This window comes from Diabrotica undecimpunctata, chromosome 6, assembly GCF_040954645.1.
Source record: "Diabrotica undecimpunctata isolate CICGRU chromosome 6, icDiaUnde3, whole genome shotgun sequence".
Classification (NCBI taxonomy): domain Eukaryota; kingdom Metazoa; phylum Arthropoda; class Insecta; order Coleoptera; family Chrysomelidae; genus Diabrotica; species Diabrotica undecimpunctata.
This window is the reverse complement of record NC_092808.1, coordinates 115869226-115888360: the sequence shown is the minus strand read 5'-3', so window position 1 is coordinate 115888360 and position 19135 is coordinate 115869226. Positions and strand designations below refer to the sequence as shown.

The following is a 19135-nucleotide window of genomic DNA, read 5'->3' as shown; positions in this document are numbered from 1 at the left end:
CTGAAGAGGAAATTTTAGAAGAACCAATAGTATCAAATGCAATGGATGAAGCTATTTTTTGATGGTGCGTCAGCCCTTCCAGTTCTACAAGTATTTTGTAGACAATGGTCTTTTTTCTATGATGGTAAAAATCTAATTTATGTTGTTCAACTGATTTTGATTTTTTTTTAATTTTCAGTTCGAAAAAACAAATTGTTATGTCTTGCAGTGTCAGGAAAGAAATTAGAAAAAAAGCACACGTATAACCGCGTGGCACAATGGTTATATCACCGAAATAAAAGGAGTACTGGGTGTAGTTATATGAATGGCATTATGTAATTTTTCGTCTTTCCATTCGTACTGGTCAAAGAATGATAATCGCTTTAGTAATCAAATTAAGAATCGCTTCTACTTATTGTAGAAAACGCTGAATTTTAAGAATAACTCAGTATCAACAGATGACCGTTTGCAGAAGATCGTTCCCTTGGTTAACAGACTGAAGGATAGATTTAAGGTTTCCATCATTCCAATAGAAACGTGTGCATTGACGAAACTTTAGTGCCTTTTCATGGGCGAATAAAATTCAAGCCGTATATCACCAATAAGAGGCACACATTTGGGATAAAACTATTTAAACTTTGTCTGCATGTGGTTTGTCTGTTTAACCGTATGTGGTTATACATACGGTTTTAATGTATATTATGAAAAAGAACATGCTGAAGGTAGCAGCGTACTAACAAATGTAGTGGCGAAACTTATGGATGGACTGCTTGAAAAAGGACAAACACTTGCGATTGGTAACTACTACAGTTCTGTCACTCTTTCACATGAACTCCAAAACCAAAAAACACTACGTGCAAACCTCAAATATAATCTCAAAAACGTCATTTCCAAAAAATTAAAAGTAGGCAAACATGTAGCTGGACAAAGTAATTCGGGCATCGTTGTTCAGAAGTGGAGGGACAAGCAATATGTGCTGATGATTAGTACCAAATTCGCTGAACAAATGGTAACAATGCAGAATGTCATCGAATATAATAAATATAAATGCTTCATTAATATATCAGATCAAATTAAAAGTTTTAATTCGGCATTACATAAAGAAATAAAATGGTAGAGAAAACTATCGATGGGTTTCTTGACCGGCATGGCACTTATTATTGGAAATAAATGCCTATTTCACGCATCAAAGCATTGCCAATGAAAACATGAAATTACCAAATTCAAGAAAGAGGTAATTCGGAGACTATTAGGAGATTTTATTGTCACGCCAGTCATTATGAAAAATAGTCAAAAACTCAGCGATGTTGGTTGTGCAGGCAGATGTACAAAGAGTTACGCAGAAATGGTAGAAGAGGAAGGAACGCAAGTAACACAGAGGAAAGCAACCAATACCATATTGAAATGTGATATTTTGCGTAAAATGTGTTCTTAGTATGAATATATAACAGAAAAATATATAATTACGCAATTCTTACCTATAAATATTATAGGCCATGTGAGGCCTTGTTGACATCTCAGACGCACAGGCCAAGTATGCTTTCTATACCATCTGGCCGGGCTCGAAATGTCCCTGTCTATTTTAAATAAGTTCAAGAATCCGCTGTTGAGCTACACAGCATTTTCTGATGACCTAGCGCGTGAGTCCAGTATATGAGAATAATTCAGTTCTAAGATGATAAGAAAAGATACTATTTTGAGATATATAAGTTTTACTTACATGACGTCTAAGTAAAAGTGACGGCTCCAACAATATATAAACTGGCCCAACGCCATCTGATGGACTTTTTTAACCAAATATCCCAATATCTTAAAAATCGGTTATGTTGATCATAGCAATATTGTTTGCATTTCTAGCAAACAATATTGCTATGTTTGCATTATTAGCAAAACAATATTGCGAAATAATATTTTTTAACAACGACCCAGACAATAATACAGAGAAAAAAAGTTATGAAAAAGAACCTCAAATATCGAAATCAGAAAATGAGGCAGCAATTAAAAAACTAAAATTTAGAAAAGCAGAAGGAGAAGATGAAATAACAGCTGAAACACTCAAAGAAATGGAAAAATTAGGGACAAAAGTAATGCATAGAATTTGCAATAAGATCAGGAATACCGTAAAGTGGCCAAATAACTGGGGTAAACTCACGTTTACTCCCATATATAAAAAAGGTTCACCAACAGATTGCAGTAATTACCGTACAGTAGCATTGACATCACACGCGACCAAAGTACTTCTAACCATCATCAATGAAAGACTAAAATCGATTCTCTTACCACAAATTCCCCAAGAACAATGCGGATTCGTCCCAGGTAGAGGAACAAGAGAACATATTCTTAATATTCGTCAAATTATCGAAAAATCTCGAGAGTTGAACATAGAAACATATTTAGGCTTTGTTGATTATTCCAAGGCCTTCGATGTCGTAAAATGAGATAAAATGTGGCATATACTTAAAGAAATGGGCACGCCAGAACATCTGATCTAGAAGCTATATAAAAATAATACTGATGATATTCCACCTATTTTCTTAAAAAATATTCCAGAATCAGCTAAACTTATCCTCCTAGAACTATTTAACACAATATTTTTCAATAATATATTTCCCAAGATATGGTGCCATGCAATTATCATCCCAATTCTTAAACCCAACAAACCTAAAGACGATCCCTTGTTATATCGTCCAATCTCCTTGACATGTAGTATGTGTAAACTAATGGAAAAGATTATAAATAACAGACTAGTATGGCATCTAGAAAACTCAATGTTATTGTCCTCCTATCAAAGTGGGTTTCGTAGAGGCAGATCCACTACCGACAACTTAGTATCGCTTGAGTGAAATCCATGAAGCATTTCTACACAATCAAAAATTACTAGCTGTTTTTATCGATATCAATAAAGCTTTCGACACTGCATGGAAATATAACATCTTAAAAACACTACAGAAATTTGAAATTTGAGGGTCACATACTAGCTTTTATACAAAATTTCTTAACTCATAGACACATTGAAGTAAGAGCTAACGGTTATAACTCTAGTCCACGCTCTCTTGAAAATGGAATTCCACAAGGCTCCATTTTAAGCCCACCATTGTTTCTGATTGCAATAAATAACATCTTGGACGAAATGAGATTACCGAATAAAGCCAATTTATACGCAGACGACTTGATTATATACCACAAAAGCAGAAGTGTGGAATGTGTAGCTGAAGTAATACAGAAGTTTTTACACACGCTGGAAAAATGGTCACTTAAAACTGGTTTTAATTTTTTTCCTGAAAAAACACAGTACATAATATTTAGCAAACGGAAAAATATAAAGAACATTAATCTAACTTTAAATGGACATATTCTAAAAGAAACAAACGAAATAAATTGCTTGGGGTTAACTCTAGATTGCACCCTAAACTGGAAAAGTCATATACATACCTTGCAAAAACAATGTCAACCTAGAATTAATCTCCTGAAAATTCTCTCAAACCGTATGTGGGGAGCAGATACAAGAACCCTATTAAACTTATACCAATCACTTATACGTAGTAAATTAGACTACGGCTCAATATGTTATGGTACTGCCAAAAAAACTACATTAAAAAAACTAAACTCAATTCAATCAACGTCACTAAGAATTGCTCTGTGCGCATTTAGAACTAGCCCAAGCAATAGCCTTCAAGTATTAGCTAACGAATTACCTTTACACTTACGAAGGCAACAATTGTCACTAAATTATGCAACTCGTGTATCATCAAATCATCAAAATCCCATGCATTCAAATATCTTAAAACCTAAATGTATCAATAATTACAAAAATAAACCTATGAATACACTCCCTTTTCATGAAAGAATTAAATTCAGTGGTTACGACTGTGAGCAGTTTAGTGCCATCATAAATCCAACCCAAAACTCTCCCTCTTGGTCAACTGGTCCACCAATTGTAAATACATCTCTTACTCGCTATCCCAAAACATCCACTAACCCAACACTAATACATCAATCATACCATAAAATAATATCCCTATATCCAAATTCTGAACATATCTACACTGATGCATTAAAAACTCAATCACGACTAGCAGCGGCTTACATATATGGAGCAGACTATTTTAAAATACGACTCCCTCCGAGTTATAGCATATTTACTGGAGAAGCATTGGCTATTTTAGAGGCACTGAAAGTTTGCAGAAGAAAATCCGCACCTCATGATATTATAATATCTGACTCATTAAGTACACTAAAAGCTTTACAGCAATTGTATCCATCAAATGAAATTATAATGTTAATAAAAAATGAACTCATACTACTATCAACAAACAACATAGAAATAACTTTTTTATGGGTGCCATCACATGTGGGAATCAAGGGAAACGAAGCAATGGACCAACTTGCGAATGAAGCTGCACTAGATGAAAGCATCCCTGTATTACACATGCTAACAAGAAACGACCACAAAACCTCCATTAAAAGACATATTAACAACTTATGGCAGAGTAACTGGAATTCCACATCCAACAAATTAAAAGATGTCATAGAAACTGTAGGCACCACCTTACCACTTCCACCCAAACGTTGTGAACAAGTGATAATAACTCGACTACGAATAGGCCATACTATACCAACCCATATTCACTTAATAAATAAAGAAGCCATCCCTTTTTGCCACAACTGCAAGACACAAATCACTGTGAAACATATTCTGTTAGAATGCAAAACATACACCCAAGAAAGAAGAAAAAATAACCTCTCTACCAACATGAAGGATCTACTAAGCTGCCAGGTCAACCAAGTGCTGAAATATTTGAAAGACATTAAATTTTACAATATTTAATAGAATATATTTAAGTTATATATACATTGTAAGAAATTGAATACTTGTAATTTGTGTTTGTACCCCCTGCTAATAACTCTTAGTAGTTGATGCAGGGTCATGTTGCTAATGTAATGTAAGAAATAATAGTATGGTTTCGAAAAACTTTAAATTAAAATCTGGAGTTCGACAGGGATGCATAATATCTCCTATTCTATTAAATATATATAGTGAACATATTATGCGTCAAGTTCTTGAGAAATGGCAAAATGGAGCAACGATAGGAGAAAGAAAAATCAAAAACCTACGTTATGCTGATGACACTGTTATATTGGCGTCATCACAAGAAGAACTGGAATAAATTATGAATAGGCTAGGCACGGTGAGTACGGAATATCGTTTGAAAATAAATATACAGAAAACCAAAGTGATGATCATCGATAGAATCAGAAAGTATCAAGCAGAAATAAGAATCATGACAGGTTACGAAGTGGTCAGAATTTAATTACTTAGGCTCCTACAAAAAACACAAAATTACGCCTTGTTCGAGCATCGATATTTCCTATCGGCACCTATGCTTCAGAAACTTGGACAATAAAAAAAAGCCAATTCAAAGCGTATAATGGAATTTAAAATGTGGGTCCACCGTAGAATGTTGCGCATACCAAGGAATCGCACAAATAACTCAATTCTAGTAGAACTTAACATAAAAACTAGACACATCACAACTATCAACCAAAATATACTGACATATTTTGGACATATAACTAGAAGAAGAGAAGGCATGGAACCAATGATAGTTGAAGGTAACGTAACGTAAAACAAAAAATAGTAGCTTAAAATACCCTTTAGTATTTTTAGTGCTGCCAAATTTTGTGTCCACAAACTCTACAAAATAATACTGGCAAATAATAGCATGTTCGCTTATTCCGCAAATAATTTTTCATCTGTTCGACAGTTAATTAGTTCCTATTAAATTACATTCCGTATGCTATGCAATTAGCCATATGAATTTGTACTACATAACAATGGTCAATTTGTAGTCGCTGTTTCATATTTCCCAATTTCTCCCACGCTAAATGAGGTGTTGTCATGAAAGTAAATATTGACTGTACTTTTTTGCACAAATGTCTGTTTGTTCATTAACAAGTTAAACGCTATGGTGACCAGGAAAACTGGATTTCAGAGGAACAGTATTAACTATTAACCAGATAATGGTGGAATATTTATCAATAAAATGACGACTGAAAATAATTTTGACACGATCATTTTAACTAAATGTAATGAGGAGTATATATATATATATATATATATATATATATATATATGAAAGTATATGGTAAAATATATATATATGAAAGTAAAAGATTGCATTTCATTTCAATCGGAACTCCACCATTGCTCTTCACGTGTTTCGAGTTATTCAACTCATCATCAGGAGCACTTGTGTTCCACAAGTGCTCCTGATGATGAGTTGAATAACTCGAAACACGTGTAGAGCAATGGTGGAGTTCCGATTGAAATGAAATGCAATCTTTTACTTTCATTTAAACGTTTTTCTCTACGTAAAGAGCGAAAAAGATAGTAATTTTCAAAGGTGAATCGTGGATGCATGTTGAAGTAAAAAGATACTTCTAGCGTCGCTAAAAGTCTCTAGTAAGAGGCTTTGAATTTGCGGTTCACCTAATTTACTATCAGAGAGAGGTCTTTGGACTTCTTGTTACTTCGTATATATATTTGTATATATATATATATATATATATATATATATATATAAATGTGCACTCGTAAGTGAAAGGGATATTTTCGGTCAATTTGGAGATAAAAAAGACAAGAGTTGTGCTACTTTATCTATTTATTGAAGACGTTTGGCCCAATGTTCATTGGGCATCATCAGTTCATCTAAAGGAGTATTATAAGCGATACATCTATATGAAAAACAATTAAGTAAATGATCTTACCTTTAAAAGATCTGTAGCATTAAGATGTTATTATTGTGAAGAAACATCAAATATTAATATATTAAATAAATCAGCAAAAACACAGAAACACAGAACGCCGGAAGATTCCCAATTTAAGTAATTTTATAATAATTTTTTTAATTTAAATAAATTATTATAATTTATTAGATAATGTGATTAGATTACGTATAGCTTCTGGATTTAGTCTCCATTTTGTTCTTGGATAAAACAATTTTTTGAGCTGGTAATAAGATTCAATAAAATGCTTTGAGCATACACTTGCTGTAAAAACGTTTATTTTTTTATTTTGCATGCATTTCTCATCAAAAATTTTGGCAAAGTTTTTTTTCCGCGGGAATATACAAAACCGACACTTTGATGAATTTTTTAGCTTTTTGTTATTATTGCTATTGCAACCAACTATCGCACAGTTTACCATTTTTAAAATATTGAAGGCACAATCTACTTCTAATTATATTTAAGAATTTTATTCCGCAAAGCTCATCTAGCACTATATTCACTTACGCAAACTGCATAACAAACACAACGTAAAATAAAACATTTAATATAAAAAGAAAATTAAATCCTTTATAAAAGGTATATAATTAGAAAACCCAATCGGGCTATATCACAACAACAAAACGTTTTCGGAATCCATATTCCATCATCAGTGTCTAGGTGTACATGTTTTGAGCCACTAAATTTCTGAGTAAATACTCGTTAAAAGTTATTGGTTTAAATAAATTGTACATTATTCGATCTTATATGTTAAGATGTTACAGTTACCAGTAGATTTGATAACATAGCAACATAAGACCCTACATGAAGTTGAGCAACCGAGTCATTAAGAGCAGTAGATATATCGTCATAAAATATTTCGATTTCTTCATCTGTATGGTCTGTTGTTGGAGCGTATACTTGGATAATTTTGAGTTGATATCTACTATTCAATTTCAGAATAAAATATGCCACTTTAGATACTTTGGATGTTTGTTATAGCGTGTTTTTTTCTGATTTCAGAGTTTTTAAATTTTCAGCTCTCTTTCTAACTTCGCTGATACATGACATCCCATTTAATTTTATTCATTTCAGTTTTCATTTGTGTGAATCTCTCTCCGAACAGTGGACTTTTAGCATTGTATTTACTAACGTAAAGAGTTATGAGATTTTTGAGTTTTCGTAGCTTTTTGTAGTCCCTACCTAGAATCCTTGAAGACAGACTGATAAATCAGTGTGAAATTTTGGACGCATCTTACTCACCTGTGGTAAATCTGTATTTGTTTTAAAACACCACGCCTGACAGACGGGTTGGTGTATGTTCGCAGTATTACAGTTGGTTAAATCAACTTGATTGCCGCCTGCGATTTTGTTGTACCGCACACAGCTGGTGACCTGTGACATGTCTTCGGTTGATCTACGGGTACTTATTTGGCTAAGCCTTATTCGTACCGTATATCGAAAGATATTGTGTGGAGATATAACGTATTAAAATTAAGATGAATATGGAGAGAAGAGTTAACCGGATGTAGACCTAGAACGAATAAATGAAACAGAGAGATAACCGACATGATGTTTAGATGATCTGAGAAAGATAAAGTAAATTTTTATCCATACTGCATAAGTCCGTGCACTCTCGATAAAAACAGGGTAGGCATATTTCTTGAAATGGACCTAGTACGGGCTAATGATAATAAATATTATTTTAAATATAAAGTAAAAATCAAAACATAAAATAAAAAGGAGTTTTAATTAAAATTGTGGTGTATTTTTAATAGTTACTGCAGCTAATACTTAGTAGGTATATTAATTTTATTTAATGGCGTGTGATAATGCTTGGTATTACTATATAATGTCCATTATTTTATTCCCTTTTTATTGAGTGATTTATATTCCTTTATGGTAATCTATTTTTTTTTCTTTAAATATTTTGTGGAATTTTGACCTACCAAATATTAGATTTTTAACTTAAAAACACAGATTAAATGACTCGCGTGACTCATGATCAAAGAGACCATTCGAAAGTTTTACATTGTCGTGGAGCGCCTTTCGTAGCAAGCTTAATTTTCCCGATTGTTAATCTGAAAAGTGCCTCGCATACCAGGCAAGAAATGTTAATGTACCAGGCATACATAATCCTTAAGGGAAAGAATACAGAGTCGCACACAGTAAAGAAAATTTGCCTAATATTGGATATGCTTTTTTGATTAAATTTTTTTTGTCAAAAAAACCATTTGAAATAATTTTTTGTTCTTAAATTATGCTGTTACCACAGTAAAAACAACTTATGCATAATAGAATATTTATTTTATTATTAAACAATGTAATTATTTAGCAAAATAAAAAATTATACTTTTTCAAATTAAAAAAAAGATTCCTAAAATTGGATACCCCATCCAAAATTACGAACCTATTTTTTAATACAAAAAACATACACGTAAGTGTTCTTTTTATCACTACCAACACACTCTTTATGTGACCTTCTGAAGCAACTTGAACGCTGTACTCACTTTTCTCCAATGTTCTCCGCTGGTCCTTTGAATAATGTTCATTTCTGGGAATTCATTTTCTTCTTTTTCTTTCTTTACTGTTTCATTTTTGACTATCATCTTCTTTTTAGTTTTCTTTAAACCTTTAAATTTTGGCAACTGTTCTTTTTAAGTTATTCTTTTCTTTTCTTCTTTAAAGATTCTAAATCGTCAACCATCCTTTATAGGGCATACTTTTAATGCTGCAGAACCGGTTTTACGTCTCCTTTTGTCAATGAACTGTAGCATGATAAAGGTGAAAAGGATTGAACTTTTAAAATGTTCGATAACTGATTAAATTCAACATTGCTACACATTTAATGTTTCAGGTTTTTTTTTCAATAAACAGTTGAATTGAGCGAATAGTATAATTTGGTTCGAATGGCAAAGTCTTATTAGAACTAGTTGACTTCGTTCTTCCAAAATAAAATCTGCTTCTGAAAATATATTTTCTTCTTCTTCTTCTTATGCCGTCCCCGTTAACGGAGGTTGGCAACCACATTTTTAAAAGCTTCTCTGTCTTTTGCAACGTGGAATAATTCGTCTACAGTCATGTTTGTCCAGTCTCGAATATTTCGCAGCCATGACTTCCTCTTTCTACCTATTCCCTTTTTGCCATCCACTCTACCCTGCATGATGACCTGCAGAAGACTATATTTATCATTTCTCAGTATGTAATCAAGGTATGCAGTCTTGCGTACTTTTATTGTTCTCAACAATTTTTTGTCTCGACCCCATCCTTCTCAGCACTTTCTCATTGGTGACCCTGGCAGTCCATGGAATTTTCAACATTCTAAAAAATCAAAATATATTTTGATTGAATGAAAAAATTCCTTCTTTGCGAAACTCATTGGCTGATTTCTCAGCAGTCACAGATTTCTGATAAGCAAAAGACAGAATAATAAGCATATTTTAAAGGGTCCTACATTTCGACAAAGATTATTTTTAATCCAATTTTGGATTTCTCTTAAACAGTATATCTTTAATGAAGACATTATCAGAACAGAAATCTACCAATTGGATTTAATGTGACGTATGAAGTGGAATACCTACAATAAAAATATAATTAAAAGGTATAACGCCCTGATTCCCATATGACTATAATAACCGTCAAGAATAAGCAACACAGGATCGTCTTCTAAAGGTTTTAGATGATTGATAAAATGTTGTATCCATCGCGTAAAGATGTGGCACTATATCTAATCGGAAGAGTAACAATCAGCATTTGATCCATCTGGAGCTCCGTCTAATAGCTCGGCCTTCATATTTTTGCATGGGAATACAAACAACGGAAAAACAAATGCTCCTGCAGCATTCATGCACGTAACTACAGATACTAATTATTCTTTACCTTTCAGGGTGATGACCATAGCAATCTTGGATTGAACGGTGATGATACCTGTTTCATCAACATTATACACTCTTAGGGGGTTGAAATTTTTCTGCTCTATAGCTGGTTCCACGATACCAAAAAATGGTTGATATTTTATGGAGTAAAACCTTTTATTCTGTTTTTTGAAAAATCCTGCGGTTTTCGAATATATAGATTGGGATGCCTTCTGAGGATATTTTGGAGACCCTTTTTACCGGCATTACCATCTCTTTCCGAAGAGGGGTGGGAAATGTTATTTCTGATAGCAAGCTAGTATGCTAGTCTCTTAATGTCTTCAATTAGGGTAGACCGGGGGAATCCCGACATACGAGGCAATACCAACACAGTGGGTTTTGGGTTTATTTTTAGTTGAATACGTCACTGTATAGTACTGCTGCTTAGCGAGTGACACCACAGTTAGCGCTCAGTTAGTTTCTATCATCCAAGCAAACTAGTTATTTTATTCTGAATTGTTATGTCTTGTATTAGTTTTTGATCTAATTATTGACTTCTCTACAAATAAAGGTAACTCTATAACAAATTATATTATTATAAAAATAATAGAAAGTGCAAATTATAAAGATAATTTTAATATAGTTCATATTACATTTTAACATTTAGTTAAGTCTGTAGAATTGTGTAACCGCCATTTTGTGCTTCAGGGGTAATGCCGACACACCAATGGGGGAAATATTGACAGGTGTCGGTATTACCACATTGTGCATTTAAATTGGTTCAAAGTGAACGATCCATAAAAAGTGTTGCCGCTGAATTGAATATTCCAAGAATTACGCTTCATGACCATCTCAAATCTAGTTCTACCGAAAAACTACCCTTGGGAAGGAAATCGTACTTTTCAGCAGAACAAGAAGCTATATTAGCTGATCACAGCAAACAACTATCAAGCCAGTTTTATGGCATTACTTTGAAAGACTTATGGAGACTTGCGTATGATCTTGCTGAAAAGTTAAAAATAAAACAAATTTAAAAAAGGTACAAAAACAGCTGGGGAGGACGGGGTTTTCGTATTTCGTAAGAGAATGCTACCTTAAGTCTAAGTCAACCCTCAGCAACAAGTCTGAACCGAGTTATCGCCTTTAACAAATCTGAAGTGGGTTTATACTTTTCCAATTTGGAAGCAGTTTACAAAAAACATCCTTTTAAGTCCACTAGAATATTTAATATGGACAAAACCGGTATATCTATGGTCCAAAAACCTGGAAAGATTTTAGCTACGAAGGACCAACATCAGGTCCGCTCTATCACAAGTTGAGAAAGAGGCAGAAACATTACGATTGCCTGCACTTTGAGTGCTTCAGGTGCATACATACCGCCCATGTTTATATATCCTAGGCAAATAGTCATCTCAGTTAGAGAAACGTGGACCAGCTAGAGTAATTTACAAATGCACCCAAACCGGTATATCTATGGTCCAAAAACCTGGAAAGATTTTAGCTACGAAGGACCAACATCAGGTCCGCTCTATCACAAGTTGAGAAAGAGGCAGAAACATTACGATTGCCTGCACTTTGAGTGCTTCAGGTGCATACATACCGCCCATGTTTATATATCCTAGGCAAATAGTCATCTCAGTTAGAGAAACGTGGACCAGCTAGAGTAATTTACAAATGCTCCCATAATGGCTGGTCAAATGAAGACCTCTTCATGGAGTGGCTCACACATTTCAAAGACAACGTAAAACCAACAAAGAAAGATCCCGTCTTGTTGATCATGAACAATCTAGAGAGTCACATCTCTCTTGATAGTTATGATTATTGTAGATCTACTCATATACATGTTGTCCCAATGCTACCTCACACATCAGATAAACTACAGCCTTTGAATTTATCGTTTTATGGCCCCCTGAAGAAAGCATTCAACCCACAGTGTGACGGGTTCTTGAAGGAAAACCAATTTCAGAAGATTTATATGTATGACATAGCGTCTATATTTAATGAAATTTGAAAGTCGCAACGATGGACAATAGAGTTTCAGGGTAGTGCTTTAGTGATCTTAATCTTTTAGATTAAGATCACTAAAGCACTAAACCCTGAACTAGATAGACTAAACCCTAGATCTAGACTTTGTTACCGAGCAAGACACTCAAACTCCAGTCATCGTTGACCCTGAAAATGTTTATGAACCAGCACTTGGTGCAACTCTTCATAAACACAATCAAAATGTCACTGGGGAGCTTGCAAGTGCTAATGAGAGTTGTGTCAAAACTTGTCAGATTTTAAAACATAATCCAAAAGATACGGTATAGAAATTTGGAATCAAGACAACAATCAGCATAGATTTAAGTGGGATTTATGAAAATCCATTACATGGTAGTTTGAAAACGAATGTTGAACCAAATGCTTGTCCGAAATCCTCTGAGAATTTATCTCATTTCAAAGACATTTCAAAGACAAAGACAAAAAATTTCAGAAAACAACACTCAGTAATTATGACTGTGAAACACCACAGTCATAATTATGACACTACTATGAAAACGGTTTTGGAAGACATAAAGAAAAAAAAAAGGAAATAAGGGGCTTAAAAGCCAAGCATAGACTAGAAAAAGCTGTACAGGATCCAAAGGTCAACCCGAATCTGAAGCTAAAAATGTTGAAGAGTGAAAAAAGTAAACAATTAAAAGTCAAAAATAAATCCCAAATAAAATTGAGCGCATTAAAACGCAAGGCTACAAAAAGAAAGAAGGTGTCGAAGACAAATTAATTTCGGAAGAATCCTCTTCCGAAGACGGTATAGATGAATCAAAAATATGTGATGACAACGAATTTGATGACAGTTTTGAATTATTTTCCGAAAACACTAAAATGTGTTTAATTTGTGGTGAGTTTGGTGTAAAAACTGAACTATGGTACAGATGTGTGTTTTGTGGACAACGGGCTCACGCTGAGTGCAGTGGGTACGATTGCCCAGAAAACTATCAGCGTGACTTTTGTTCTATGAACTAAGTTCTTTGTTGTAGAAACAACTTTTGATTTTTATTATTTCTACTTATGTATCTGCTTATCTTGTTTTTGTTTAAGTATTTTCTGTTTTCGTATATAGCGATACCATCAGTTGTCTCATTATTTTCTTACCGCAAACGTCTGTCGGAATTACCCCGGTGATCGGGGAAATACCGACACTTTGCTAAAGTTAGGAAAATATTGTTTTTAAATACGTAAATGACATTGTTTTACCAATATTACATACCCAATGGACGCGTAAAACTCGAATTATAGGATTGGTATTTTCATAAGAAACCTAACTAATATAGAATAAATCTGAAAATTCAAATAGTCTTAAGGTGTCGGGATTCCCCCGGTCTACCCTACTAGACCATAATATCTTCCATCCATTTCCAAACATTACTGTACCAAGTCTTATTCCATTTCTGCTAATAAAACTGGTTTTCGACCCATTTGTACCGGTATTGTTCTTTTGAGTTTTTGCTGCGTTTGCCGTATAGCTTGATGGTTGATTTGGGAACATTAAAGCACTTTGACGCTTGTAAGTATCCCTTTTTCTTACTTTTAACTGTGTTAATAGCATTTTTCATATGTCCTGGGTTATTGTTAATAAACAATGTTGAACATTTAATTACTATTTTTAATTCTGAACATATTTCGTTTATATTAATTTTTAATATCAAAAATAAAAATATTTTACTTTTCAGTTAAAATCACATTTTTTAAAATACTTCATATACAACTAATAAAAGTTGATATCTGATGGTATATGGTCTAAGCCATATATTATATGACGTTTGTTAATCATCATTTTATGATATTTTATAACTACATCGATCAAATGAACTAAAACTGTAGAGGTGAAGATGTATAAATCATTTTGAATTTACAATTAAAAAAAATAAGGGTCCATTCATCGAAATTAAAAATATCCTATCTTCTAAGTTGGATCAACAAATACACCTTCACAAAATTTTATTGCAATCCGTTTACTGGATTTTGAATATTAGCTTGGACAAAAATCGTGACTATATATGAAGATATATGTAAATATATAAATGTATGTTTTGACTGAAATTACTATATGTTTTGGCTAAGAGTAATATTACGGTCCTGTAGAAAATATTCGGAAATAGACGCCCACGAGACACATAAACGGTTCCAAGGATTTTTGAGATGTCGTCATGTTTTGGAAGCATTCCAGTTGGTGACGTCATGGAACGAAGGAATGGAAACGAGTTTCCTTGGGGAAGGATTCAAGGAGAGAAAAGTTAAAAAGATTTTTTCTGCATTTGAATGCTGGAAAAGTGTCTGTTTTTGTTTGTTTTATGATTCGTTTTTATCGATATAATATATCACATCGGGGAAATGTCCCTTCAATGTTGGTATTCTGAGATATATTTTTGTAGAAAAGCTCTTGAGGCGCAGAAAAGAATTTTATTTGCATGTTACAAGAATTTCTCGTTTCGGTTCCTTGTGCTTTTTTAAACTAATGTGTCAAACACTGACGTTTTATGTCAATATTTAAGGGACACGAATTGGCCGAAAAATGTCATCTGTCGGATGTTTGCGGTATATGTATATTTTTTTCTTTTAAAAGCCGTAACTCCGCATAAACTTTTTAAGCGAAGCGGTTCTTATGATAAAGTTGATTTTAGGTAGCCAAAAGCTATATTTTAAGAGACTTGTTTCTTGAATTCGCGGCAAGAAAAACCGAAACTCCAAAGTTTTAAGTATATTAAAGACAAGATACAAAAACAAGGTTAGACAAATTACATATAAATATTTAAAACCTGTTCTTTTATGTATTGTAAATGCTATGGATTTTGTTAATCTTTTGAAATGAAAAAATGCTCCTCTCTTCAAAACTAGATCCATATTATTAATTATATGGATTGTAACAGATTGTAAAAAAAATGTAACCATTTTTATGCCGTTAAAAGTTTGAAATTATATTTAACTCATATATCTATATTTAGCCCAGTTACTGAGGCTTAAAATATGGTAATACCTCCGAATTTTTTGTAACTGCATCGATTTCTTTGAAAATTTCAAGTTAAGCTTATCTTACCCTCCACTTCAAAAGTTATATACGCTCTAAGTGGGCTTTTTATTTTTAAGGGGTGAAAACTACCCCTAATTGAAAAAACTGGGAAAAACACGGATTTAGTTATTTTATGCACTTAAATCTTGTTTATTCGAATAAGGTAAATATTGTAATGTGTTCTCTAATATGAAAATTAATTATTTACAATTTTCAACCCTTAAAACCCTTTAAAAACCCTTAAAAGCTAATGCTTTTTATAAAAATAATATGAAAAAAATGTCGTAGCAGGTTAAGACATTTCAAATATGTATTTAAATACAAATAAACAATTAATACCCTAGCTATAAAATAACATTTTATTTATAGGAAATTTTTAACCGTTACAACCACCCTTATGACAAAAATGAATTAAAAAATATTTTTATCGGTGTGAAACATTTCTTGAGTGCATTTTATTTAACGAAAATTATTTTTTTGCATATAAAATAACTTTTTATAATAATTTCAACATTTCAACCCTCACAACTAACCCCTTTTTTAAAAAATTAATCCAATATATTTTTATTGGTCTGAAACATTTCTTGGGTGCATTTTAATAAACAAAAATTAATTTCTTGCTTATAAAATAACATTTTATTATAATTTCAACATTTCAACCCTCACAATCACCCCCTTTGTCAAAAATGAATTAAAAAATATTTTGAAAGATTTGAAACATTTTTAGAGTGCATGGTTTGTAGACAAAAATTAATTTTTTACTTATAAAATGAGCCAACTTTTTCAATCCTTACAAGCACCCCTTTTGATGAAAATAAAATCCTTAAATCCTTAACTTAGACATGGACATAAATAGAAAAAATTTAGTTTATAATATATTACAATTTTTTTCTTTTCCAAAAAACTAAAAATAAATCATATTTATATAAAACGAGGTATAAAATAAATGAATATGAATATCTATTCATCATCGGAATCATAATGTTCACCGTCCAATTGGTCTTCGTTTACTGGAGGACAATTTTGGCAATTGTCACCACAGCATGTTCCGCATGTTGCATTGCACAATAATCCCAGCCTCCGACAGCCACACGCTGATCCGCAACCTTTTGTACAATTTCAAAAAATCATTTTCAACAGTTCTTCTGGAGCTGGTAAACTTTGCATTTTAATTGGTTAAAGAATCTCTACTTTTAGACCAACCCCAATCCAAAATATTTAAGATGTTATTTCCCAACCATATCTGGATTTGTAAATAAACCCTTTTGGTATGTTCATCCAGAGCACTTACAGTCGGAAAAAGAGATGATAATTTAACAGCACTATTTTTAGTGGTGGCTAAAAGATTCGTACCTCATTTGTTGAAGTAAGGCTGAAAAATCTTCGACCTTACTATAATGTCTATAAGTTCCATTGAAATTCTCCAAATTATAAAATTTTTCCATGCTCCAAAATTTATTCTAAAAAGTACTATTGGTTTTTTTACAACAACTCGGTTAATTTTGATGCTACAACATGCATAAAAGAACGATTTTACAGGTAATTTAACGGGCTATAAGTATAGGAATATTAAAACATTCTATAGTCCTTCATGTTTAAAGGGTGAATGGTCAAAGGGTCGGAGACCAGTGGTTCATGCGCTATAAAGCAAATTCCAACCAACTATATCTCCGTTATTTTTTAAGCTACAAAAAAAAATTAAAAAATGGAAATTTTTGTTAAAAAAAACCTTTTTTTTTGTATTGTGTCATCTTTTACGTATCTTTTATAGTTTTGAAGTTATTATAATGAAAAGATTTTTTTTTTTTTAATTTACAAAAAAAAGTAATCATACTTTTTTCAAAAACTGGGTATTCTAAAGTGGCTAAACTTTTGTATAATACAAAAAACACTGAAAAAAAGTGAATTCTATAGGGAAAACAATTTATTTTAATCCTAGTGAACATGACGTTAGTTTTATTGCGTTTTTTTTTAACAAAATTTGAGAAATACATCGTTTTCTTGATCGTATCTCACGTACAGTTGGTGCAAAGGACTTTTACCACCCCTCATTTTAAAGGTCTTTTTAAGTCCTTTTAAAAACATATGAGTTTTTGTCGAAAAATGTACCCCTTTTTGGTTATTTAACGTTAAATACTCGTATTAAAAGACAAAAACAAAAACAAACCTTTTTTGAACAGCCATAACTCAGTTAATATTGAACTGAAAATGTTCATTAGAAAGCCTATCTTTTTGTTTTCTTATGAACTTTAATTTTAGTCATTACACTTTTTTGATAAAACTCTTAGTTTCAGAGCTATTCTTAAAAAACCTTTGAAAAACATGTTTTTTTTTAACGAAAAATGACACATTTCAACAGCAAATAACTCAAAAAGTATTGATCTAGCGAAAAAAAATTTTACCACATTTTTTGTTTGAAATTTATTCTTCTATGGAATAGCGTAGTTATTTTTAGTGAAAAAATTTCCACCCTCAAAAAGGGGTGGCAAACACCCCCTGGGTGGAAGCGCACATCGGCACTATATAAATTTTGTTCCTTGAGTAATTATTTACCAACACACAAAATTTCAAATGAATCGATTGAGTTATAAAGAATTCGGAGGTAAAAACCCTCAGTAACTGATCTAATTTGAAAGAATATAAGAACTAATGCAATAAACTAATACAACAAATGATCAAAGGATCCGTCAGGTATCAAAGGATGTAAAAAATTAATTTATTGCTTTCTGATAAAATAGTTATTTATACACCATGGGTGTGATTAAGATGACAACGCTTGGAGAGCAACATAATCCAGTTAGAGGGCCTTTGTGGCCCGAGGGATGGATGCTGCTCGATGAGCGTAATCAGTCGGTAACACCAGTGGTACATTTTTCACTTTACATTATCTAAAAACTAAAATTGAGACTTTTTACTTTTTATTTTACAGCACCTACAAAATATATATGCATATTTTTAGTAGTCTATGACAAATTAAGTGTTTGAAGTACTCTATGACAGTTGCTGATATTTTGACGTTTGTTGATTATATTATGTGGTTGGATTTATATTCAGTTGAATTTATGTATAATTATATGGATTTACCATAGAATTACCGAAAAAGTGCAGTCAAGGCAACAGAAAATTTATTGCTGCTTCAATCCAGGCCTTTTTTACTCCTTTAAAAATTGTATAACTCCTTTAAAAAAACTTCATGCTCTAACATTCAATTTTTTTCTTATACAACAGGGCGTTAAAGGCCATAACGTCCGCTTATTATGTCCTATCATAGGATATAACAAGTGTGTTTACGGTAACCCTTCCCAAAGTGAAATAAACAAATAATATGCAAGTCAAAAATAATAAATTATAAATTTAATAATATATTTTATTTTTCAATTTTAGTAACATTTATTATTTAAGTTACAAAAGTACACAAGGTGGTAGATAGATTGAACATCTTTCATTTTTTAGGTTTGGCAGCAGTAGATGTTCATTTATGATC

General features: G+C 32.4%; 1 protein-coding gene across 1 annotated transcript; it reads left to right on the top strand.

Annotated features, from left to right (window-relative positions):
• Positions 1-625: 625 nt before the first annotated feature.
• Positions 626-10699, top strand: LOC140444575 (uncharacterized). The gene is made up of 3 exons (XM_072536337.1): positions 626-988; positions 2945-4558; positions 10631-10699. The coding sequence occupies exons 1-3, from the start codon at positions 626-628 to the stop codon at positions 10697-10699; spliced, it is 2046 nt and encodes a 681-aa protein (XP_072392438.1).
• The last annotated feature ends 8436 nt before the right edge of the window (positions 10700-19135 follow it).

Excerpts from the sequence above, each read along its gene's own strand:
- LOC140444575 (XM_072536337.1), top strand. The coding sequence starts at position 626 with ATGTGGTTTGTCTGTTTAACCGTATGTGGTTATACATACGGTTTTAAT. Across the intron at positions 989-2,944 it reads CCAAATTCGCTGAACAAATG|GGTCACATACTAGCTTTTAT; the intron begins GTAACAATGCAG and ends TTGAAATTTGAG. Across the intron at positions 4,559-10,630 it reads CACCCAAACGTTGTGAACAA|GGTGATGACCATAGCAATCT; the intron begins GTGATAATAACT and ends TTTACCTTTCAG.